We start from the raw sequence: 26,727 nt of genomic DNA, 5'->3' as shown, positions 1-26,727 counted from the left end.
CGTAAGTGTGCCCAAGGCCACGTCACGCTGCAGCAAAGCAACCTCCCTTCTCCCCTCGAATATCGTCATTTTGACTCGCCCTACGGACAGTTCTGGATGTATCCCGTTGATTCGGGCGCTGCAGAGGGAGTGGGTGCGTCACACCCACCGGTTCCAGGGGTGGGGATTGGAGGTGGGGTGCACCGCATCGTCGATCCACCCCTGCCTGCTTTCTGTGTGTTTACAGATTCGTATCCTGTTTCCCTGCCTCCTCTCGCTTCGAGAATAATTTCCCATCTGTGTCTCTCTCTCTTTCGACCCTGGATCGGTTTACAGCAGCTCAATTTCGCGTGTACCCTCTTTCCCGGCAATAAGTGTTCTTCGTTCGAAACGCGTGTGTAACGTCCCGTCGAGATTAAGAATCGCGCGAGGAATGAACGAAGCGAGAAGCGTTCGAGATTATAAATTTCCCGGGGACCGGGACCGGGACTAGGAAAAATCCAGAAGCTACGAAATATAATCGCGCAGAAAGGAAATCGAAAATTGCGTTTACAGCTGTGAGAGCGAAGCGAGATGGATTTTACGGGAAGGCGATTGTGTCGAGTCCGTGCAAGAGAGCGAGAAGCGTTGGGGAGGGGAGAAGGAACGAAGGTTAGTCCATAGGGCCAGGCAGTCCCGCTGTATTGACGCGCGGCGCGCACAGGCTTGCGCGAGATGACGCAATCTCCCTCCCCCTCTCGCCGCTCTACCCGTGCCACATTCTGCTAGCCTCCCCTCTCCTCGTCGCTTGTTCCATTCCCTCTCTCCTGCCTCACCCGGTAGCTCCCATAAGTTCAATGCCAAGGTCAAAACGGCCACGGCTCGTAGTCGTGTCGGTCGCGATACTCGCTCGCTGAGAGAAGAAGCGGTCGTGTGTGTGTCGCGTCTGCCGACGTTCGTCGTTCCATCGTGTATTCGCGTTCGATCTTCTTCCTCATCGTCCGCTGTATCATCCGCGCGTGCTTTTTCTTCGCTCGTTTCCTCGGCGACGTTTTTTCGTTTCTTTTCGCGCGACTAACCCACATATGCGGTGTTCCTCGACACGAAATCATCGCGGCGAATCGCAGTGGACGCGTCGAGTCAAGTCGGGATGTGTTACCGTCTGTTTTTTTTTTCGATCGTTCGACGAGTTACAAGGACTGGGAACGATAAACGAGAACAATGTGTAACCGACAAGTAAACGTAATGGTGCGCAATCAGTCGGAAACATTCGTGCGTTATCGCGCGACGTCGAGAAGCCCAGCTCGTGCAGAAGCAAGGTCGTGACAGGTGCGTGAATATTAGTGGAGGACGAGAGCAGGACGTCCTGCGCGGCGAATGCGGATGCGCATCATACGAAGAATGGATATAAACTATTGTCGTCCACTCTCTCTCTGTCCCTCTCCCCCTCTCTCTCTCGCGCGCGCGCGTTCTCTCTCTTTATCTTTCGATCGTGCTTGACGTCACGAGACAAGATGGCGGATTTCGGTAGACCCGGGACAGTCGTTAAAGGTTTCCGTACTAGGATGGTTGACGTTTCCGGATCCCTTGCACGGTACCAGTTCTAATACGTTGTTCCTTATTTATTCTTCGTTACTGTCTATTCATCTGTGCACACGACGCGGAAGAAGAGAAGCAAGTTTTTTTAACGCGTCGCGTTCTGTGCGAAGGCTTTATTAACGTTTGAAACAAAATATTTACAATACGGTACGGGCTGCTCTGGTAAGCTGTGTTTAGAAACAGTCACTAACGTTGATGACTAAATACGACTGACCGGGAAGTAAAGCTATAATACGTGTCCACACGAGCAAACGTACGGTATACACGATTGCCAGTGTCAAGGTTAACGTTGTAAATCACGCGAACAAAACGTAATTCTTCCCACGGCTCGCATTATTGAGTTAATACGGCCGGGCACATAATACGGTTGTGCATCGTTCGACTAGGTAATCTATAATCGTTACACTCGCTATTATGATGCGAGGCTCGATCCACGTACGGTTTGTAACACGATCAATTGGTTATGCAGATTCCCCGACTTCGTTTCATTCGTTGTTTCTTTGCCGTCCTCTAGGCATTGCCACGGTCGGTAATATCGATTACCGTGCTATATCTATCATCGACATAGCCGTGGACTTAACCTTGACCCTTGTTCTCCGAAACTCTTACATGCGGACTCTGATGTTTCCTAGTCCGCGGAACACATCAAACGTTCGTTATCTTTCGTCAGGCCTCGTTATCTGTCGCGTATTATCGCACGCTGGTGCTTCGCGTCTTTTGCGTCTCCACGGTGTTTCCGCTTTCCGTCGTTTTCGTTCGTGTTCCAGTTCCCGTCGCCGATCGTCCTTTACCGTCTATAGGCTAACCTCTTTCCAGGCGTCCCTTACTCTCGGTCTCCCTGCTGCCTTTCATTCTTCGCCCCTTTTTCTTGCTCTTCGGTTACGTTCCAAGTTTCATTGAAGGTTCCGACACGCGCATATATGTAAATACAACCGGTTACATTTTCTCGTTTATTTATTCTCGGTTTGTCAAAAAGTTGAAATTTATCGAAAAACAATTACTGGGGGAGAAACGTTTCTATAAAAAAATTTTCATAAGATTTGCACGATTTGTCGAAAGATTTTCACAATTTTTTTCGAACAAGTCAAATTTCTATCACCCTTTCGAAAATCTACCTTCGCGGTCGGCACGATCGTCGATCTCCGCTCGTTTAAGATACCATTCCGTCGCAGTAATTTTTCGAATGTTTTCCTACCTCGCGTCGATCTCTTGCATAATCAACGACGAGTGCAGATAATCGTCGCGACGTATTATAGTTTTCGTGCGTTCTCTTCCGCAGTGTGGTGTACCGTGTGCCACTGTAATACTGTATGTGCGCGATACGACACGGTGACGAAAATGTTCGGGCGAACGGTGTCGCCTCTTCAGCATACCGTGTATTCCTGATACTCGCAAAAATAGCGAGAGGACAAGGAGAGGGCCCGTGTTGGTTCGCGCGATCAACCGTGTGAATCTCGTTAAAAGTGCCGAAGTACGTTTCTGCAACGTCCCCAATGTATTTTCGATGCAACCGCCTTGAGGTTTATTATTAGTAGTCGATCTTCCTGTTCCGATGTTGCTCGTTTCGTGACGCATCGGTGGCTCGTCTGAACGAAAAGAGATAATATTTCCCTACTCACCGTATAAATATCGCTGATCGATTTGTCATCATCGGAATATTATTTTTCTCGTTGCAGGCGACAAGTTTCGTCTGGTTCTCGCGACGACCTTGAGGGAGGACGGCTATCCTGATGGAGGGGAGTGGAACGCGACGGAACAGGAAGGAGGTTCCAGGGCAGACAGTTTCGAATACGTGATGTCTGGCAAGGTTTACAGAATCGAAGGTGACGAAGCCAGCAACGAGCCCAGCAGCAGACTGTAAGTAACGATTGTATTTTATTTTACCATCGATCATCTCGTTCGTCGTAGCGTTAACGGTACTTCTTGACAGAATAAAATTTATTTATTTTTGTGCAATCGGACCGGAAGAGAAAATTCTGGCAATTCGGTCGATTCTTTTTGCAATTTTTCAATAAATGTATTGCGAACGTTTCGATATTTCTCGCATTATTTCGTGTTGTTTCGTGCGTAATCGAGGACCGTCGCGTTCGTCGAGCGGTAGACGGCGGCCATTTTGGAATAGACATAGGGGAGAAAGAATCTACCGATTACCACCACCTCTTCACGAAGGTTTAAGCGGAGCGATGCTTAAACGATTCGAGCTCGAATAATCTGAATTGCCAATTTTCTTTTTCTCCATGAATTCGAATCAATGTTCGTTACGTATCATTGTGTTATTTATGCAGCGTTTTCACCGAAGTATCTCCGGAAAGTATTGAACTATATAAAGCGCTCGTAATTTGCGTTACGTTTCCATCGCTATTTTATTCTGTTACGATCCACCCGTAATCGCTTCGCGTATCTCATGCGTGCACGCACGCTACGTCATAGCGTGACGTCATTCGTACGCGTCGATGCGCGTGTAAACGCGCTCTTTCTGCTGTGAATCTCCGATTGGCTCGCTTCCAGTGCTCAATGAAGTCTCGTGAGTTTCTGGAAAGTATAATTTCCGATGAACATTCGCTAAAATAAAAAAAAATAAAAATTCGTATCGACGTACAATGCGATATGGAAAGAAAATGGTTAAAGCTACGGTTTTTATTACGATCGTTTCGCGAAGTACCTTGAAAGTGGATCGCGCTAAGAGAACGTAAAAGGCGCACAGAAAATCCGATAACTTGTAACGTATAAATGTAGATACATTTCTTGGAATTTTGTGCCAATATTCGAAATACTATTGATAAAAAGAAAAAAAAAACTATCGAAATATTTAAATTAGACCAGGAACATTTGACAGTGACGAAAACGACCGCTGTATAATTATCGATAATAATTTAAAACACATCGGGGAAGGAATTGTCGATAAAATGTAGGTTTAGAAATGTTTCTTGGAATGTTGTGCCAGTACTCGAAATATATTGGTAAAAGGAAACCGTACATAGAAATATTTCATCGACCGGGCTAGGAGTATTTGCGAACGACTGTTGAATAATTGTCGATAATAATTTAATATACATCGATCGGGTTACGGTTGATGGGAAAACTGTTCTCATTTAGAAGTAAATACATTTGCCGCGGTTGTTGCGTTCGACATTGGAATTCTTCGCGAATTGTTAGGGGAGAGAAAGTTGCATCGCAGTGGGGTTCCGCGATAACCCTGACTTGACCGACTTATCGTTTAACCTTGAAACTCGATTCCTACCGCGTGCAGTCAACGTATGCAGTAAAGGCCACTTTGATGTTTGATCAGCACAGGTTGTGTCGTAAACCGTGTGTGCGGACTCGTTCCCGGGTATTTGTGCGTGCTCGCATTGTTGAAGATGGAAGAGTGCACCGTGGCCGACGCTCGATAAGATAAAGCCTCTCGTTGTATACTCGCCGTGTGGTGCGTTGAGAGATTTTAACCAATGCGTGGAAATTACGCAATTGTTTTTTTTTTCTATACGAGTCGTGTACGACGCGTAGAAAATCCCTGTATTTATTATCGTTATGTTTTCGGTCGACACTGTCGGAAAAAAAAATAAAACTAAAAAAAAAAAGACACAATGGACGAGGAACGAAACCGTATTGTAAATATCGTCGATCGATCATCGATACGGATTATTCGTGTTACAAATTTTTGAAGGACGACTGTTGTGTTTACCAATGTAACCCGTTATCCGAGAATAAAGAACTCGGCGACGGCGTTTATCGACGACAATGGACAGATATTTTTTTTTTTTTAACGCACGGTTGGGGGAAGGAGGAGGGGGTTGGGAGAATTATTACTTCGATCAAGCATTTTTGACGCGCCAGAAAGTTTCGACCTCTCTCTCTCTCTCTCTCTCTCTCTCTCTCTCTCTCTCTCTCTCTCTCTCTCTCTCTCTCTCTTGGCCATATCGCATAAAGTGCTTAACGCCACCTGGCAACTCTTTCCATCGCCACAGAATTAATTGGACAGATAGATACTCGTCGTTGTAGCGCGAAGAATGATTGCAAAATCGATTAACTTGTGACAGTTTGCAATTTATTATCGGACATATCCGCGGGTTTAGTGGTCCCGGTGGGGAATGTACGCCGTCTGAACAGCAATTCGCTTTCAGGCCTTCTGAATGCTTTCGTATCGATTTATCGATCCCTTTGTTGCACATGATCCACGGGTTCCCTCGTTACTTCGTATAGGTGTTTGCGTTCAATTGTTGTCGGGGATTTTATCGCGCTCGGCGGTGTTCTATTCTTCGAAAAAAATCATTTCACACCGGGCTCGTGCAGAAGATCGATTATTTCTCAGTAATAATATCGTCGAGTATTCATAATTTTCTTTTTTTTTATTTTTTATTTTCGTAGTAACGACGCTTGGCTTGAAAACTTACGTATTTCGATTATTTCCACGGCGGCGAAGCCGAGTGCGTATCGAGCGAATAGAAAGAGAATTTTTCACAGACGAATCGAAAGTGAAAAGTTTGCTCGTTTGTTATGAAATTTTCATAAACGGGCGAGAAAGTGAAAATATGCACCTCAGAAATGTTCATAAACGAATCGAAAGTAAAAAGATAATTCACCGCTGAGAAATTTTCATAAACGAGTCGAAAGTTAAAAACGATTATTCACCGTGAAGAAATTCGGAATTTCCAAACAAGCACAAAGATGGCCCAGCGAATTTGAAGAGATATCGTTTCTCCGCTACCCAAAGAGATAAGAAATGGAAGGAGAAAAGATTCATCGACGATTTAAAATTGATCTCAAGCTCTCGGTCAACATCGAGAACTCGAAAACGGGGTTCCCGTTTCTTTTTCGAAGGTATCGACCAATCGACGAGTCGCGAAGACGCGCGGCGGCTATCTGTACACCAGTTTCGGTCGGTAAAAGCGGAACGGAGACACCGAAACGGGCTCTCGAAGAACAGGGAGCCACTCTGCGTTCACTCGGTGGGTAATGAAGCGGGTGAACACAGCTGGTGGTATCTCAGTTTTCTGAGAGCGTTGGCAACCCATTGAGAGTGTTACCTGCAGTTACCTGTGGTGGTTTTGTGGAAGAACAATGGTTCACGGTATCACCGAAGAAACCCAAAGAAACCGAAACCGAGAAAAGGAAAAAATACACCGAGTACACGGGACGATCTGTTCAAATTTCTCGTATAAAGAAGGTGTCTCGATTTCATAATCAGCTTTATGATCTTAAACCTCGTGCGAACCGTAACAATTGAATAATATTATTTTTGGTACAAAAATAATCGTCACTGTTCCGAGTTGGTCGACTCGATACTTTCGGACAATGGTGCACAAAAGCACGAAGAAAAACCACCACACAGGTGCTTCGCGTTATCAGAGACGACAGTCCATTCGCTTCGATGCGACGTTTCGTACGAATCCATTGAACAGAGGCGCGACAACCGGGAAATGAATGATCGATTGGGGTCTTTGGAGACCCCGGGATACAGGTAATCTTCCAGCGAATGGAACAAAGCTATAGAAGTGGTGCGTCATCGTTGGAATTTTCACGCCATTTTTGTTTTCTTTCTTTTTTTTCTGTCTCCCATTTACCATTGTTTCCAGCGGTTCGAGCACAAAGTGTTACTCGCGTCGTTGAGTTCGGTATTCGAACAGTCTTTATTTTTTTCTTTCGAGCCTGGTAACGGTTTCGAGGTTGTTTTTCGTAATGCGCGGTTCACACGGTCGGGAGAATGCGCGCAGCGTAACCGTGCCGCGCGAACGCTGCGAGACTTGCATTCGAATTGGTCCGCGACGCGCTAGGATGCGCGCAAGGTCGCCCGGGCTGTCAAAATCAGCTGACGCTCTGGTGACCAATCAGCTGATCCCTTGAGCTCCGCGGGAGACTCGACGCTCCTGGCCCCTCGAGGCTCAGAGGGCGCTCGATCTCTCGACCGCTCCTAAAGCTAATTACTTACCTCCTTCTGCTGCTTCTCCTTCTTCTTTTTTTTTTCTTTCTTCTTTCATCTTATTCGTGCATTTATATCGATTCAACGTATCGGTGAATATTTAAATTCGAATTTATGGATCAATAGGTGACTTAATTCCATTTTGTGGATTAATAGGTGACTCGATTCCATTTTGTGGATTAATAGTTGACTCGATTCCATTTTTTGGAACTTCTGAACGTCTTGAACGATTTTACCATTGTGCTTTCCGCTTGAATATATTTCAAATCGTTAACGGTCGAAAGAAAAGTTTTAAATAAATACGCTCGTGGTGCGCGGACGAATTCTACCGCTGTTGGACACGCGCTCACTTTTTTTTAAGAATTATAATTCCTCGATAATTATACATTCGCGAATATTCAACGCGACCTTGGTTCGTCGATTTTAAATATTATCCGAGCTTTATTATTCATTAGTCGTATCCGGGATCTTTATCGGTATTGTCAAGTTGGAACGGTTTTTATTTAATTAATTCGCATCGGACCGCGTGCAATATTTTACGATTATTAAATGTTAAAAATATTGACGATCAGTCTACCCTGTCCGAAGTTCGATCACTCGTCACACGAAGGTTAGATACGTTAACAATGGATAATCATTCGCATACTTTCCCGAAGAAGAGCGTGTATTCGTTTATTGATAAAAAAAAGAAATAATCGAACGAAGTGTAACCTTGATAACCGTTTGAAATTCGATCGAACGATTCGATTAATTTCTCTACGAGAACTTGGCGTGCCGACACGAGTGCTACTCGCTCGAGATCCCATGATGCATGCATTAGAATCGTTGCGACACACGTCAAACGTTAATATCTCGAATGACATCATACCTCGCCATTATCGCGATTAAATGTACCTAAACGAAAGTAATCGGTAAACGTTCACGTTCCTTGCGTGGTACGTTTTCAACGTGGAAAATAACGATTGCTCGCGGTGGCCACGGTGATCAAAACAACCGGAATAACTGAAAATAGGACCGCGGGCAACGTGGTAGTTCCATCCATTGTCCGCGGCTTTAACGGCGCGCGTTTTAATGCGAAAAGTAGCCGCGGGAACGTAACCGATAATTAACTATTACCTTCCGCGTGCTCCACGATGGAAAATACGAGTTCGAAGCGGTGCATAACGCATATGCCGTATTTTCTGTTATCGTCGCCGTGCACACCGGTGCACACACGGAGATGACGGAGGCTACAGGACGGTTCGATAATTATATCGCGATAGGATAATTGAGATAATTGCTTCGCATTGTCGTACGGGTATCTAAATTGAATCTTGATCGAAATCTCCGTTTTTGTAGCGGCGAGACGTTTACAAACGCGAGTTTCAGTGAATCGACGGATAATAAAAATTGTTCCGATGTTGCAGCGCCGGTTAGATGGCGCTTACTGGAATTAAAATATCTTTCGAACTTTTGGATTCTTTGTAAGACCACTTAGTTAACTCTTGGAGGTTCTTTCTTATACGTATCTCCGTATCTATTCTGGTTCTTCTATTCACTCTGATACTTCTCCTGATACTGATCTCGTTCTTAAATTCACGCTGATACTGCTCCTGATACCTGCCCTGTTCTATTTACTCTGATACTGCTCCTGATACAGAACTTGTTCTTAAATTCACCCTCATACTGCTTCTGATAAACCTACTCTGTTCTTCTATTCACGCTGATACTGCTCCTGATACACCTATTCTGTTCTTCTATTCACGCTGGTACTGTTCCCGATACACCTATTCTGTTCTTCAATTCACGGTGATACTGCTCCTGATACCGATCTCGTTCTCATATTCGTACCGATACTGTTCCTGATATTCATACCGATGACCACATTGTGTATAAAAAAAAATTCTTACGTCGCGCCTCGCCCGAGATACTTAAATACATGCAATGAGTTCCACGCACAAATTCCTAATTCCCTGTTTACTATAGACTGTTAGCCAACATGTTAATAAATCTTTCCCGCGCTTGCGGTAAACGCACACAAGGCACCGAGGAACACGATCGTAGGCGAAACGCACGCTTTATATTCAAGGTCTCAGCGCCCAAAGGTTTCAAACACACGCGCTGTTACGAATATAAGTGACCGCCGTGTACAGCGTGTGGGACTCGTTTGAAAGGGTTTGCAGAGAGCCGGGTCGCGTGTACGAGGAAAGATCGGTTTCCATGAGCGTGTAAAAGATGGAGAGTGTCGATAATTTCACTCGTCGAGTGTTGTTATCAATTCCTTGTAGCTCTCCTTACATCCCCCACCCCCCTCCATCAGTACCTACACGTGGATTTTTTTTCGCGAGGTGCGCGCGAGTCGGCCAGGTTCCTGGCACAGGAAGCCCAGGGCCGAACGCTCGAAGTCGTAAATATACCAGCGCGAGTCTGCGGAATATTTAACCGCCACGTCATTCGACGTTAGCGTTAGAAGAAAACTGAGCGGTGGAGGGGAGGAGCGACGCGCGTAAAAATGTCGCGGCGCGGCGCGGCGTGGCTCGTCACAAAGAGGAGTCAGGGAGGGAGAAGAGATTACGTAAGGTCCCGCTGCAGCAACGGCGGAGCCGCAGCTCGTGTTTTTGGCACGGAAGGAAAACATTTTTGTTCTCTACCGACGATGCATTGTTTGAAAAATACTGCATCACGCTACTATGGGCAGCGTAACACTGCTATGGTGTGGTCGTATCGGTACAAGTGTCAGGATATCAGGATCTTAGGATCTTAGGATCGGTACGAGTATCAGGATATCAGAATCGGTACGAGTATCGGGATATCAGTATCGGTACGAGTATCAGGATATCAGTATCGGTACGAGTATTGGAGTATTGGAGTATCAGTGTCGGTATTGGTACGAGTATTGGAGTATCAGTGTCGGTATCGGTATCAGGATCTCAGTATCAGTACGAGTATTGGAATATCAGTATCGGTACTAGTATCAGCACGACTCAGTATCAGGATCTCAGAATCGGTATAATTGTAGTTATTAGACTCAGTAACGGTACGAATATAAACATAATGGGTGTATCGTGTTTACCAGAATCTTAGGTATAGGTACAAACATCAGTATCAGACTAGCCATCAATGTGAATGTACCAGTATCAGGAGCATATATATATATATATATATATTTCATCAAGTACCAAGAGATTAGTACGAGTACAAATATAAGGAATCTACACAGGTTCCGAGTATCGCGATTTCCAGTGTCGATATCGATACAAGTACGAGAATAAAGACGAGTACACACAGTACGAATAATCACGTAACGTATGCATTTGCATCAAAGCGGGCTAGAAAGATTGGTAACGCGATAGGTTAAAATATCGTGGCGCACGTACCGCGCCAACATTTCATACGCTACTGGCCGTCTCGTAGCCTTGTACTTTAGAGGCTTTATATACATTACACATAGGCACTTCGGAAGAGCGGAAGGAGGAAGGGAATGCATCGTCACGTAATGCAAGCATTATGCAACTCAGCACCGCCCGTGCGCTAACAGAACAGCTGATCTTTTTTAGCTGACACAGTGTTTCGCGTATTCTTCCTACTGTTTCATCATTGCTGGCTACTCCTCCACCCTATCGTGATCTCTACCCTTAGCAAAGAATCTGGAAAAGGTTGTTCGTGCAACCCTTGCCCACGACCCGATCAAACGATCAATAATCGATCATCGATCGCAATCCTTACCATCGGACACCGATCTCGAACAATTCACCGTACTGTTTCAACGAATCCTCCTCGTTACACGGAGATCATCCAGAACAGATAAGCATTCGCGAGAAGATCGGATCGTTTCGAGCTCTCGATGTAAAGATAAGCAGTTATAACTGGAAACAAGGTCAGTTAGGTCATACGTTTACACACGAACTCTTTTATGTTCCTATCAGAGGCTGAATCTATCCACGCAATGGATTTTGCCAATAGACGTCTCGACCTGTTATTCGCTTTCAAATCCCCCCTGAATTCAAAGTGGGTCCTCCTACGGTCGACTACTCGTCTTCCCGCCGCCTATCGACGTGTCCACCACCTTTCGTAAATCCTGTCCACGGCTCGTAACTTCGGTACGCAACGTCGTTAGGGTACCCATTGTCTCGTTCGGGAGACCACTCTACTCGACTGGTGTCGGGAGTCATTTTACGGGCGCAGATGCGCGGCACACGTAGCTCGGGAATTAGTCGCGTTGACGTCACGCCGCGCAGAAGGGGACACCGAGCCGGTACAAGAGTTATTCGATTACGTTACGTTAATCCGTATTCCGAGCTCCACGATTCCGGTCTGCTCCTCCTAGCACTGACGCATCCTCCTCCTCCTCCTCCTCCTCCTCCTCCTCCGTGGAAGCTCGCTCTCCGCGTCTAGTTCGTCGAGGCTGCAATTCCACCACGGACGTACACACACGGCGGTGTAGTACGTACCGTGTACGCGGCCCAGGCGTCTGCGTACGTACAAATTGCGCGCATCGATCAGGCTCGATCGAGTCCGAGGCGGAATTATTCCGGATAATCAAATCACTTGTTTCCTCCCCTACTGCTCCTTTTTTTTTCTTTTTTTTTCCCTCCCCCCTGTTAAAACGATGTAGGTCAACACGGAACGATATCGATGCTCTCTCTCTCTCTCTCTCTCTCTCTCTCTCTCTCTCTCTCTCTCTCTCTCTCTCCTCTCGAACTTCTCTCTCTCTGTGTTTTGAGCGCGCATGTTCCACGCGCGAGAGAACGATCCCGCGCGTGATTTCACGGATGTGTTCCGCGCCTACCCTATGTACCGTACGTACACTGGATCCCTAATATTTCCTTTTGTGCACGGTCGGTAATCGATACCACCACCACCACCCATCCCCCTACGAAGGGTCTCTTTTGTCTTCTCGTCTCGAGAGAGAGAAAGGGAGAGAGAGACACCGATACGTAATATCACCGAAACATTAATTTCCTATCTCCTTTTGTTCACCGCTGGCTCCTCGTGTTACCTATAGAGACTCGTCGATTAACCTGTGACGTTAGAGACAGGAATCTCTCGGGGGATTGTTTCGCGAGGACACGAAGTGATACTACGGAGGAAACACAGTAATCGGTTTGCATTTCTGTTTTCTCGGAATTCGAGCACTTGTGCTCCAAATGGTAGTATTGTGTCGACGATGGGCGACGATTCGGGTCTTTTTCGACCCGTTGGAACATTCCCACGATCAAAGGAACCAGGTTCCTCTATAAGTTTCGTCGTTCGATAAATCGTTGGATTCACCGGAATCCAAAGATTTTCCATCACAAACACACCTTCCATTTCGTAAATCGATATTTCCAAGCTCTGCCCGATAATAAATTATCTTTCTATTTATATTCCATTCTTGTCAAAGAATAAAATGAAAAAAAAAAAAAAAAGCACAAGTTCCACACATTCGAGAAATTTGTTAACCAATAGCTCCCTCTCGAGCTCGTAAACGAACGAAAAAGAGCCCTCTAAGAACGCGAGGGACGGGCAACCTGCTGGAATAACATTATCGCGTAACGCACGAATCCGAAAACTCTGGCTGTAAATAGCGCGCGCAACAGCTTCCGTTTCGTAGCCGATATTCGCAGGCTCCGGCCAGTTGTTCCCGGACACGAGCCCCAGGCTCACCGGTTCCCAGGGGTGACCCAGTTTCGTTTATCCTCTCACGGTTGGCCGTCACCTGCCTGGCGAACCTCCTCCACCACCTACGTACGCGCTCGTGTACCACCTACGCGGATTCACCAGGCAGCCTCTCCGGATGGAGCTCGGTCCACCTACCACCGACTCCCTCTCGAGCTCCACCGCCTCCCCTCGAATCCCTTTTTAATCAGTTCCCGTTGTTTTCGTGCTGTTTCTCGTTGCGAACGACTCCACGTTCCCTCGCAAATGCAAAGGGTTGCTGCACGGTAAATAAAGGCACGTAACTGTAAATAACTTCGGACGCGTTTTACGTCCCTTCGGGTACCGTGCGAGCGGAATATTTTAAAGTCGATTATCCGACGACGTGCATTATTTATTCGCACGCGAGCGCTACGTCTTTGCGCACGTGTAATTACGAAACCGTGCGGACGGACCGTCCCTGTATCAGGTTATTCGATAAGTTTCGTCGTTTTTCCCCTATCGAGTAAAATACTACGACGCTTGGATTTTCAACAAGTGCGATGAATGTACAAATGAGATCTATGGGGAACTTGAAGCACGAGTTCATAAGTAGTATCGTTTTTAGGAAAATGAAACGACGAATCTGATAGAGCTCCATTTCTTGTCGAGTAGTCTGTTGTGATTTGTATTTATGGTGTGTTCAGAATTACGAAAAGAATCTATCGGTGAATGTGTCAGCTGAAATTTTGTTGCACGGTCGAGATACTCGGAGAGTGGTTATTTATTACTTGTTAAACATTGAAGCTGTTTCTAAAATTAAAAGTAGAATCTGAGGAAAATATTCCCATATTTAATATTCATCTGAAATGGAACATTTTGATACACTTCCCATACATGCGTTTACACTCTGCAAGAACGTAATATTTAACTTTCAATTTGAATTCCAAACCACGAAGTTTCCCCGGATTGAAAATAGTGCACTGAATTGGGTGACGATCGAGTATCTCCTCTCGAGTCCAACGGGTTAAACGGGATTGTAGCTCGACCGATTCAGTGGTATAAGTAGATAAAGATCGTTCCTGGAAGGACTCGGAGTCGTCACTGGTCAGACGCGTCGGTCCGCCCTGTTAACGTCTCATTCTACTTACCCCGCAACACGTGACCCTTCTCGTACGCGCTACTTATTCCACTTGCCCGACTCCCAGCCGGTGAAAACTTCTTTCGATCGTTTGGATTCTTAGCCACAGCGGCGTTAAGCCGATTACACTTCATCGTGTAACGACCCTACGAATTTAACAACGACTCAGAGCCGCGCGCGCGTTTCTATCCTCTTACGCGCTTACTTTTTCTTTCTCTCTCCTCTCCCTCGTTTCGTTTCACGTTCGTCCGTCCATCCTCTCGTGCGATAGAATTTTAATCACGCAGAAGGATAATTTGAGAAATATAATATAAAAATTAACAAAAATATATCCATAGAGAGAAAGTGATTTTTCTCCCACTTTGCTTTACTAATATCAATACAAGTACGTTCCAACCACTTTTAAACGAGATTGTAGCTCGACCGATTCAGTAGTCAGAATTTCCGTGTACACACTTCTTTCTGCACTCGCGCGACAAGAATATATATTTTAAACAATTACGACAACATCGATCGTACTTTTCCTCAGTTTCTGAAGTTTAAACTCCCTTTCCAACAAACCTGTTACACTTTCGGTAATCTCGAAGCGAGAGAAGAAAATTTCACCCCGCGTTGTCCCGGCGAGGGAAAATGGCGACGAACGAAGATTTAAGTTCCTTTCTTTTTCAATTTCCATCGAGTATTCCGCGCGCTCGTAATCTCATTGTTTCCTACGTTCTCTCTCGGTTTTACCTCCCACGTACGCTGAGGTCGTACACGTGCAGGATAGAGGCTTCTCTCTCTCTCTCTCTTTGGTGCTCCCTCGTACAGTCTTTCTGCTTGATCTCTCTCCAATGCACGTTCGTACGCGCACCCTCGCCAGGAACTCTCCTGGGAAAAGGTCAGACAGTCAGAGGCCAACCTACCGGTGAAATTGGGTCAACCCCTGACGGCCGCTCGTGCATGAATCCCCTGGTCTCCTCGCCACGGGGCCAGAGGGTTTTCCAGGAGAGCTCCAGAAAGCGTGCGGGTGTCGTTGATGGTGGGAAAAAAAATGGGTTACGCTCAGGAGCGAAACCGGAATAAAGTACGGTGGGAAGAAATTGAAAGGAATGCGAGAACGTGCGGGACCTGCGAATTAGGTTTTCCTCTTAATTTTCCGTGCTAGCTGAAATTTAACGCTCGCGTGGCCGTCGACGAAACATTTACGTGGTACTTTCAGACGGTTTCACAGTTCGTATCAAAGATAAAGTGTGTTTGGTTTCACACAATCTTGGAACGATTGGTTTCATTTTTCTTTTTTTTTTTGAAAATCCCTCGTCTTTTACCGAGAACGTAACTTTTGCGAAGAATTTATATAAGGATGAATAATCAGGAAACAGGTACTGTGAACGAAATGTAGTTCACGAGGACACGTTCACTGGGAAATATTCTACGGGGAGAAACCTAACCGATGGAAACATTATATAGATAAATTGTATATTTGGTAATATATTTGTAAGTTTTTTTTTTTTTAAGCGAAGGTCTTTCGTTTTGTAATTGGAACATAACTGTTACAAATCGCGAAGAATTTACCGGTAAATTGGGCAACAAACGATTACCTTAATTCTTCTCAAGAGTTTCGTTTTTTATCGAGAATATTATTTATTGGTAAATTATTGTATAAAGAATCTCTAGTATCTTTGTACCCTTGGAAACTATTCGATTCTTCGTAAAGTCATTTCGTTTTCCAAAGTGGAGAATAAATAGAATTGAATAAAATGTTCATACAAGTATACCAATCGATAATTGTGTATACATAACTATGGAGACTGTGTATCCTACCAACTGGATATTTCACAAATATCAGTGTTTTGCAAACAAATAACGATGTCCAGAAAACACAGCTCGTGGAGGTTCGAGGAACCACGCGAATTTCGAGAAAAGTGACGTGCATACCTGGTTTTAAAAAAGACTCGACGACGACGACACACGAGGTGTTAAATGGGTTAATGGTCAATAAACGAGTACCGTGGCGACGCTTTCGATAGGTGGAACAATTTGTCGATAGTTTGTCGTTTATTCGAGCGAATAGGAACGCGGCTGGGAACGCGTCCTTGGCCCTATTATCATCGAGCAAACTATGGTGCCCTTAATACGCACCAAGGTTGGAGCTTCGCTGGTACAAAGACGTCCCTCCCTCCCCCGCGCGCTCCAAGAAGTAAAAGCTGATTAAGCAACGATCGATAGTGTGTCTCTTCCTCCTACGTGTCGTCTACTTTTCCACGAGGTTTCCCCCTCCTCTTGCCTCGCCATCTGCGAATTCAACGTTATCTTTCGAAGTTCTCGAGTATACCTGTTCAACATACTTTGAACATTTCCATATACATTGTATTTCCTTCGAACGCGACCTTAAGCCGATTCTAACGAGACGTTTCTGCTATGTCTCTTCTTCCATTCACCATTTTCATTTTTCTTTTTTTTCCCCATCTCGACAAACGTGACTCGACACCACCGAGAGTGTACAACGAGAGGATGTTTCTTTCGCAGAGCTCGAGATTTGCATTTCGACGGTCCAATTCACTTCTTCGTATCGTTGAAAAATAACGAGAGTTTGTCACTTGGTTGAACGTGTTTCAATGGAAAATGGAAGTGTTTCTCAGGCGATGGAGGTATACGGGAGTTCGAATGAATACGTTGGTCCTCGAACACGGAAAATGTTCGAAAGCTGCGAGGCCCCCGGTTTCGCTATTGACTGGAGAAGATGTGCTGCCGTACCACCCCCGTGTGGCCTCCCCGTTTCCGGTCGGGATTACAAGAGGCGGTGCGCGGGAACACGGGAGAGGTATCACACTGACGTCATACTTGCGAGCTCGTATCGCAATTGTGGCGATAGAGATCAAAGAGCGAAAGATTAAAGGAAATTATCCCCAAACGGGGCTTCGCTCTGTAAAAGCGTAGTAAACATTGGGCGAGCATCGATATTAATGATTCTCGGCTCGTTGAAATTACTCGGTGCTTCTTGGAACGATGGTAAACAAAGCGGATTTTCGACGAATTTTCTGACCCGAGAGTATATTTACAAGTTCGTTTCGAGCGTTCTGGAAATTAATTTCAGAGTAATTTTTAGCAGTTTAAAGTAATTTTTTTTTTTTTACGAGAGACTCGTTTCGAGTATTTTCTAATGAGATACACAATCGAGAATTTCTATTGTACTAGATTGTTCGGAAAGTCGTCTTTGGTGGAAATGGAACATGACTTTTTTAGAGTGTTAATACTCTAATAGTATAATATAATAATAGATAATAATAATAATAGTATAATAGTCTAACAGATAGTATAAATTACTATACATTTATTTACCGATACATTTTATTAAATTGTACATTCTCCATTATGGAGAACGAAACGACTTTCCAAACAATCGAACGATTTTGTATGTTCTCAACTGGGAAAAATCCGGTTTGGTAGCGCGAGATGGTAAATTATTGAACGTTGTGTACCTCCCGCGTGGATTTTAATGGGAAATACAGTTTTTTCCATTTGGCGGAAGTGGGCTGGAAATGGTTCGTCGAATGCGAGTCTTCCATCAAAGCGATACGTGCCCCAGAATTTCCAAGAACTCATAAACGGCAATCAGATTGTATCCCGTGAAATTAAGGTCAAGTTGAGTAAAGCATTAGAGGACCTCAAGCCCTTGCCACTTCCTGGATGGGGGGTTGAAACAGGCCTGTTACTCGGCTGCCAATCGCAGCCCGGCCGCTCGATCCAATTACTCGACCTGTCCGTCGTACTCGAGAACACCGAGTTACTCTCCCGCGCGTTCCACGTACAATGTGTTAGAAAATTACTCGAGAACGTTTCAGAGGGCGTGTGAAACTCGGTCCGCGGTTACGGGAATAAAATATGATACGCAATGAACGCCCGGTTCAAAATTTCGTACGAGTTTATGAAAAAAAACTAACGCGAACCACCGTAGGGAATTTACGATCCGGTTCCAAATTGCTTTCCGAATGGTCGATATTTGCTACCGAGTAGTAACCATTTGGACGACGAACCAATAAAATACTTGTGTCACGGTCCAATATGATACAACGCGATAGACATACCGGACAGAATTTCTATTCGGATAAATACAGTCGACCGCGAGTGTCTGCGTGCATCCTAAAAAATGTAGGATGTCGTAGAGTATACGGGAATTTTGATACTTCGGTTGGAATTAAAATTAGAAATTTTTGAAAAGAAAAGAAATAATATGGAACGCGTTGTTAAGTTGTGAACGTTTCGGGTAGGTGGAAGTTCACTGGGGATTGTTCCTATTGTATATTTTATCCACCAATATATATATATATATTTATTTATTTATTTATTTATTTATTTATTCATTAATACTTCAAAGTCGAACGGTCGTAACATACTCAGTGATACACCTCGACGAGCATTATCTTTGTTATGACATACATCGTGGCCGAACTTCGCGGGAGTACTCTGCTCACCTTGGTGTCGAAAAAAGGTCATGCGATTATACGTACTGAAAAGCATACTTTTCCACATACACAGATATGCATGCGCGCGCGTTTCCTGTTTGCGGCAGAATTTACGCCCTAAGGAGTTAATGTATCAATCTCACGCTCGCTGCCTCGTAAAAATATACACCAGCGATACATTTACGACGCGCTTATTCTATACATACATTTCTTCTTTATAGTCCCGTAACTCTATCTATCAAAGTACCGTCATAAATTCTTTTACACCCGGTACACCGTATATCGTTCACCGGAATGTGGGTCATTTAAATTGATCGCGAAATTTCAAGTCCTATAAAATCGCTTCTGTGCAGCGGATATATCACCGGTATAATCCGATTGGTGTTCCTACTTCGATACCCCCACCACCAGGCCCTTGCCCATCTAAACGCTCGACGACGGAACCAATCGCGCTCTCTCTCGCGTACGTTCTGTGCGCCGTACTCGTTCGTACCGCTGTTTACTCGTTTGTCCATAATTCGCGCTCGTTGATGATGTTTCGTCCGTTGTCGTCGTCGTCGTCGTTGTCGACGTCGCGTGGATTCCCTTCACGGACCGACGCGCACACGGCGCGTGCTAGAGCCGTGACATTGAGACGCGAAGCGTGTAACGGCTCTTCCGGGGACTTTCGTAGCTAGAATAATCGACTGGTGTGTTCGTAGCCAGCGGCGGTCGGTTGGTTCGTTCCCGGGGCCACGTGTTGCTTCGACTTCCCTCGTGCCCCTTCGTGCATCCTCGGGTCTCCCTGCCCGGTTTCTAAGTAGAAAAGTTCGATTCGTGGCCAGACAGGGCGACGCGGCCTTCGAGTCGCAGTGCGGGTCACCGGAGATGCGCGTTCTTTTTTTCTTTTCCCCATTCTTTTCTCGGACTCGTTTCTTCAGTGCCCCGTGGATAATTTCACAGTTGTTTACGGTGTTTCAGGAGAGTATTTCTTACTTACGACGCTCTCGCGCAACGCTAATTAACAATCAGACTTTTATTACTTTACCGTTATCGTAATTGGAACTTCGGTTATAATTTAATTGCGATTCGACCAGTAGAGCGTGGGGGGGGGGGGGGGCAGTCGCGCGCATCAATGTTCTGATTAGAGCACGAAGAACGTATTTCGTTCTCGACCAACGTTAAATAATTTCGTATACATTTCCACCGTGGAGAAGACGTTCGTTGGGAATTTCTTCGCGCGGGAATGACTCGCAATTCCCTACTTCTCGCGCGGATGGTAATTCAATGTCGAAATATAAAATATTTTCAGTAGTTTTCTCAGAACGTTTACGTAAATTTCCGGGTGTGTTACGGACCCCTCGGGCTACCCCGTTCGAGCGACCGACAACATCGACAGTGACGAAACTTACGGTACACGTCGTTCTTAGAGTACTCGCCAAGTACCGTGGTCGAGATTAATGCTGTTTAATGTTATTAGTTTTAAACTCGAGCAGCAATTACGCGACGATGTGGCTCGCTAACGTTTTCACGCTCCAATTAACGATCCAACCCATCCGACCCGCGAATTCTTTTCATATCCGAGCGAGCCAACTGCGCACCTCGGGTTTGTCGTCGAGCCAAACTTTGTGGCAATTTTACACTTGTAAAACAATGTCCGCTTCATGACCGAGTGGAACTCTTTCGTGTTTGGAAATGTTCTTTTTTTTTAAATAATTAAACGTTTCCTCCTGGTGTCACCAAGATCCACGTACGTAATTGGCAATAACGCAACTCCGTGAAACGTCATCGAATCGTATTAACTTCCCTGGCACTCGACCTATCGCGAACCAATTGCTTTGGTCCTTCCTAATCCAGCTATTAATATCGCCGTACAACGGTCGATTAATATCACCGTGTGTACGTACGGTGGCTCCGGCGGCACGGCGTGCTCCAATCGATTGTCCCGATAATATAGATTGGACTCGGTGATTGGCAGTGTCTCTAATTTTAGATTCGCGGCACGAGCTGTGCCGCTCGGTTTTCTACCTAAAAACACGCCCGCGGATCGTGCGCGGGAGAATCATCGAGAACGTGGTTTTAGGTAACTGCGATTGAATCGAGGTCCAGGGACGATCTTTCGAGCTCCCCGTCGTTATATAGGTCACAAGTATAGTCGAGTTAGTAGAATCGCACCAATTTTTACACGGCCCTGAAACGCACCCAACGACATATTCCGCTCGCGATGGATCGCTAAAAATTAAACAACGGCCACGATTTAATAAAAGGTAAAATTCTAGTTAATAAAACAGAAGCAGCTGTCGACTGCGGTCAAAGTGGCCGGGACCACCCCATAAATTCCGTTTGAGGGTTAACAACGACCAATCGATCTAAAAAAGAAAAAAAAAAAATATATCCCCACCTTCTGACCTGGCAACCCAGTTATTCCCTAATGGAACATCCCGAGCAACCCGACAAACCCGTTTCCTCGAGAAACCCACGCGTTCGCTTGGTGCCCGATACGCCACTGCGTCTGGACGACGCGAGTAACGATAATCATTCGCGGGCTTACATAATCCCCTGGTGCGACTGTTGGTACGAATTCGATCGGCCATATTGGTGTCTCTTTCGTCGCGCTTGTTGTATCGAGTGGAGAGAGAAGGGCCCGTCCCTGGTTCTACCGACGATAATCGACTCTCGACGATGCACGCCGGCTGGCCGGGTGGCGGGTGGGTGGGTGGGTGGTGTTACAGGGTCGACGTGGATGTTGGCTCGGCGCGACGAAGAGAAGAGAGAGGGGGTAACAGAGCGCGTGACAGAGAGAGAGGGGGGTCGTGCGAAAGAGGTGGCAGAAGGTGCCTCCTAGTCCCCCCTCCCCTTGTCGACTGGCAAGTTAGCGGCGCAGAAGAGAGGAGGTGGTCTGGCGCTCGACGAGTGCTCCGGTCGCGCGGCGGGGGGGGGGGGGGGGCGAGGGGGCAAGGGGACAAGGTTTAGTCGGCCGGTCGAGGGAGTAGCGGAGAGGAGAGGTGGCACGGACAGGGACAAACGGGCCGCGACCGAGAAAACGACGCAGGAGCGCGCAGGTGCGCTTTTCTCGCGCGATACTGTTCTGGTTTTACTATACGGGAGAGCGAGCTGGGGAGACCGATAGAGGGAAAAAGGGGCGAGGAGGGAAAGAGAAAGAGAGAAAGATCGACCAGGAGGATCCTCGACTACTACTTTAAGCCGCGTTTACATAGCGTCGGGACCGCGCACACCCGGCAGCGCGAGGAGAGAGATATCCATCCATTCCATCCGCGTCTCTCTTTCCTTCCTCTCTTTCACTCGTTCGATCGTTCCTTTCGGGCCTGTTCTCCATCGGTCTCGTCTGGTCGCGTCGTCGCGGTGTCGCGACAGCGTGTGGGGTCGGTTTTCGCGTCCGTTGCGTGTGCACCGCTTTAGTAGTCCGCTTCCCGTCGGTAGTCGCGGTGTGTTGCGTACGTGCGCCGTTCCGCGCCGCTCGCCGATGACGAAAGTGACACACGAACGCGGGGACCCAGCGGCGCGCAGTGTTTGTCTCGGTGTGTGAGAAACTCTTCGTTTGTGGCAGTGGAGAGGAGGTGTTCTAAGATTAAGTCGGCCCAGGTTCCGCTCACCTGGCAAGGGAGGCTGCTGTTTGCTCTTTATCTTCCCGGTCTCCTTCCCCTCTTTTTCTTGTTTCTTCGCATGCTCGTCCCTGCTTCTTCTTTCGCGCTTGGCAAGTTCTTCCCTGCGTTCCCTCGTCCCCCTCTACGTACGTCTCTCCCTCTCCGTTGCATTTCGATTGCCCGATTCTTGTTCTCGAGCCGTGTAAGATCCAACGAGACTTAATTTGTTTTTTTTTTCTTTTTCTTTTTCTTTTTATTAATAGAAAGTTCGTTCTCCGACGAACGTTTGAAAATCAATCAATCTTCTCTCCGATCGATTTTTTTCTGGTTCTCGCGGCAGCCTCCGGGTCCAGTTTTTCGTTGCCATTCGAACGCAGCATCGATTACGCAGGTGAATATCGACGAGCAACAGAGTCCAGGTGACGTCACGCCAATCACGTATAATACATGCATCTACCTACTTGGAAACGCGGCTTTAGGTGTACAACAGATTCGTTTATTCGTACGATTCCGTGAACACGGTACGGTTCTTTCTTTTTTTTTTTTTAACTGATTATTTTTTATTCTCCCGCGTTTGACATAATTGAATCAGATTTTTTTGATCATTTTATGGATCGAATTGAGGACCAGGAACGCAATTTGAAAAGGATCCAACGGTTAAATAATTTTATTTCGCGACACACCTGGAATCGCAGAATTTCCGTGACATATGTTATCGTTTAACAGTGTATCGCAGCTTGTTGCTTCGCAGTATCCGAATCTGTGGCAGAAAATTCTCTACCCACCCTCGTTAAGAGTCTGCACAGTCTTACGTAAGTGGATACAATAATATTTTTACCGGTTGTATCGCTTACGTGGAATACAAAATACTAGAAATATATTCTATACTGCACAGTACACCGTGCAATAATAATTGCACTCAATTTACATCCAACTGGAATGGAAAATTTCCCATTCAAAAATTCCATAAAAAGAAACACTTGATATTTGAAAATTACACAACAATCAACACTATGTACTTATCCCCACGGAATCGTAAGAATTCTACGCAAAAGGAATACGACACATTTAACACGACACTGGATCGCGAATATTTAATTTACAATAATTCCACGCAATTATTCCAATCAAAATTTATGAATATTTACGCACAATTATATTCGAATCAAAATCTATGAATATTTACGCACAATTATATTCGAATTCATATATCGGTGAATAAACCGGACAATAATTAACCAATAATCAACGAATCTGTGTAAAATGCTAAGAATTCTACCGAAAGGTGAACGCAAAGTGTAAAATAAAAAAAAAAAAAGAAACATACTCGCGAAAAGCGTCCCTCGTCCGACGAAAATTGAAAGAAGCTTCATTCATAATAGTCAATTAACGATCGATAGAGGCCAGGTCTTAATCGGAGCGGAGGTGAGTGTACGGTATCGTCTGGATATTAAAAGTAAAAGCACACGTGTGCGAGAATATATGTACCAGGTGGCGTGTTCGGTGGGTTTACTCTCTCTCGAGGGATTGATCGAAATTCAGGGACGTCGGTGCGCCGCGCATTCAATAATTACCGCTAATTATATTTCGCGCGAAGGTCGGCCACGGAAACTGTTAAAAGCCGGGGTGGCATTGTTTTAAAGCGATTCTCGAGGCTCGTTCGTATCCACCTTTGGCGAATCGATCGTTCCCGACGTGACCTATATTAATCGGCCCGCACCCGGGACGATCGAGCTCTTCTCTACACGGGAAAAGAAGTGGAACGTGTCTCGCGAAACGATTGACGTCGCCTGGCGTTCCAAGACCCTCGTGAACAACTATTGGACGAAACAGTTTCGTAAACGATAAGTGCTCGTCGAATGTAAATCCAAATTTAAAATACACACGCGTACGTCTCCGTACGCTTCGCTCGAGTATCCTTCGGTATAATTAGAATATAGGATACAATTCGTATTAATTGGTCGGGGAAGGAAGGGGGGAGGAAGAGGGTAGTTTAGTGGGAAAAAGAGAATACAATTAGTTTAATAGAAAAAAGAGAACACAATTAGTTTAGTAGAGAAAAGAGAAATATATTTCGTATGGAAAAATAAGAAAAATTCAGGAAAATACAAAGGTTTACCCGCTGTGCCCGAGTTCGAAGTCGAGAAATATTTCTTACGCGATGAAAAAAATCAGGAAAGTGAAGAAAAATGATATAATTTATTTACTACGCCCGAGTTCGATGTCGAGAAATATTTTTTCCACGCAATGGAAAAATAAGAAACACGATAAAGCCTATTTATCGCGCGAAAGAAAATTTGTAAAAAGTACAAATTTGGAACGTTTAAATTTTACGCGTATTTAAACGTATGCTTGTTAGGGACTGCAAAATTCCAAGAAACAGTAACGACGCACGATTTGGTAACGAATCGAGATTTAGGGAAGGGAATGATACAAGTAACGCTCGTTTTCGGATGTGTCTCGTTCGCGTTTGCTCGATCCAGGAATCCAGTCGCGATTCCTCTGTTCGTATTGCACCTTCGAGAATTTCTTTAGAACGAGTTTAAAAGGATTTCAGATGTTTCGAGAAAATCGGTTATGAGCGTTTTACGGCTGTGTAAAAGAGTCTTAACAAACGTGTGTTCGGATGTATTAATACGTATTAAATAGAGGTAGAAAATCTCTGATTCTACCAAGGACACCTTTTTCGTGGGTACACAGTCGCTAATGAGAATTGAACACCGCTAAAGACCACACACGAGTTTCTTTAAAAAGCGTTTCCAGAGAATCTGGGCTGTCTAGAGATAACACGGAAGACGTATCTCGGCGAGTATTAGTTTTATAACGTACGTTCGTTGAAACTTTGGAACCGTGAGCCATAAAAGTTCGTAACCTCTTCTCTGAAACGCCCTGTATCGATATTTCATCCCCAATGGTGTATCGAGACAAAAGGTATTACACGCAGGTCATTTAAAATAAGTCTCTGTATTATTCGAAACGATTGTAAATATACATATACGTTTCTCGAATAGAAACGAACCTTGGGAAAATTCACACAAGCCACTGTGCATTAAATACTTTATCGAAATTTATAGCATCGGATACCTGGAAGTTCCTTTCGCGAGAGAAAAACATTAAAAGTCGCAATTTTCAACAATCGTCTTTACAAACAAACCAGAAAGAACCACGGTGACACTTTTCGTCGCTGTTCGTGTACGTATCTTCCGCGAATAAAATTTATTTAACCGATTAAAAAAATATGCAAAAATACCGACGAAATGGCCTGTTAGTTATACCACGCGCTCGTTTTTGCTCGATCGTTGCTTCTCGCGTAACTTTTTATCGAGCTTCCAGAGAAAATAAAATAAAAAATAAACAAAAATTGTGAACGTCTCTCGAACAAAGCTTAAAAAAGAAATTGTCAACGTCTCTCGAACAACGCTTAAAAAAAAAAAATTGTTTTACGTGTGCCCTACGTTGGAATATATATATATTTTTGTTATTTATTTACTTTCACGAACAATTCTCGAAAAATCGTAATGACGCTTCGAGTGGGAGAAAATTGTTGCTCGAAAAACGATAAACGCTGTTATTCCGTTCGGTGAACAGTCGGTGGTTCGATCGTGGCGCGTAAATAAATAATTAAAATCGAAGCTCTTTCCACTTCGTAACGTTTCGGAACGAACCACCCCCGCGTGCGCGCGCGCGCGCGCGTACCTGATCGATAAAACGGAATTTAAAGTCGTTCGTCGACGATGCGAAGCGGACCGCGTCGCAACAGCTGACGTCTGATATTAATTTCGTGCAAGCGAATTCCGGCATTATTCTACGACCCAACAACTGCTTTCGTGGAACCATCGTGTACGTGGAACACACTCCGCTGTATCGAATGTATCCACTTCCAATCGATTCGAGCCCCGTATACGAACGCGCGAAACGATATCGAAAATTTTAATAACCGAGAAACACCGGCGCTGAAAAACACGAAGGCTCCCTTTCGAGCGACCGAGGGGAAATATTTCGATTAAAATTTCAAAAACGAAGAGAAAGAAAAAAATTGGAAAAAATTCCGGGCGCTCGATTAATACAACTATATACGGGAAATTAACCCGGTCGCAATATTCCTGATAAAATCGTCGAAGCTCTCTCGGCTTTTCGAATATTGTAAAGCTTCGAATTGGAACGCTCGTGTCCCCGTTCCTCGATAGAGAAATTAATCAAAATTGTTCCTACCTTGGAGAGCCGTGTTTTTCCAAAAGGAGAATTACCGTACTTTTTACGTTGAAATGTTCTTCGTCGATTGGACACCCGAGGGAATGGTTTCTTTGAAAATAAAAATTGATAAAAAAATCCTCGGAGAGAGTAGTCCGTAGTTTCTCGAAATAAATTGTATTTCTTTTACGCGGAAAATTAAGATATTCGTCGAATTGGTGAAACGAGGAAATAGTAATAAAAATTCTTCTACGTTCGCATTTTTTCAAAAATGATCCTCCTTCGTCACAGAGGAGT

The 26,727-nt window shown here is 45.1% G+C and overlaps 1 protein-coding gene across 6 annotated transcripts in view; it reads left to right on the top strand.

The window, feature by feature from the left end:
• Positions 1–26,727, top strand: part of Rpb8 (DNA-directed RNA polymerases I, II, and III subunit Rpb8) — a 67,884-nt gene that overhangs the window by 26,942 nt on the left and 14,215 nt on the right. For all 6 annotated transcript variants that reach the window (XM_076308245.1, XM_076308247.1, XM_076308246.1 and 3 more), the window contains exon 3: positions 3,234–3,414. In XM_076308245.1, the coding sequence (XP_076164360.1) occupies positions 3,234–3,414 (181 nt within the window). The remainder of the gene's footprint in view (positions 1–3,233; positions 3,415–26,727) is intronic.

The sequence above is a fragment of the Ptiloglossa arizonensis genome, chromosome 4 (assembly GCF_051014685.1).
Source record: "Ptiloglossa arizonensis isolate GNS036 chromosome 4, iyPtiAriz1_principal, whole genome shotgun sequence".
Lineage (NCBI taxonomy): Eukaryota > Metazoa > Arthropoda > Insecta > Hymenoptera > Colletidae > Ptiloglossa > Ptiloglossa arizonensis.
The sequence above is the reverse complement of the archived record's forward strand: the minus strand, read 5'-3'. Positions and strand labels throughout refer to the sequence as shown.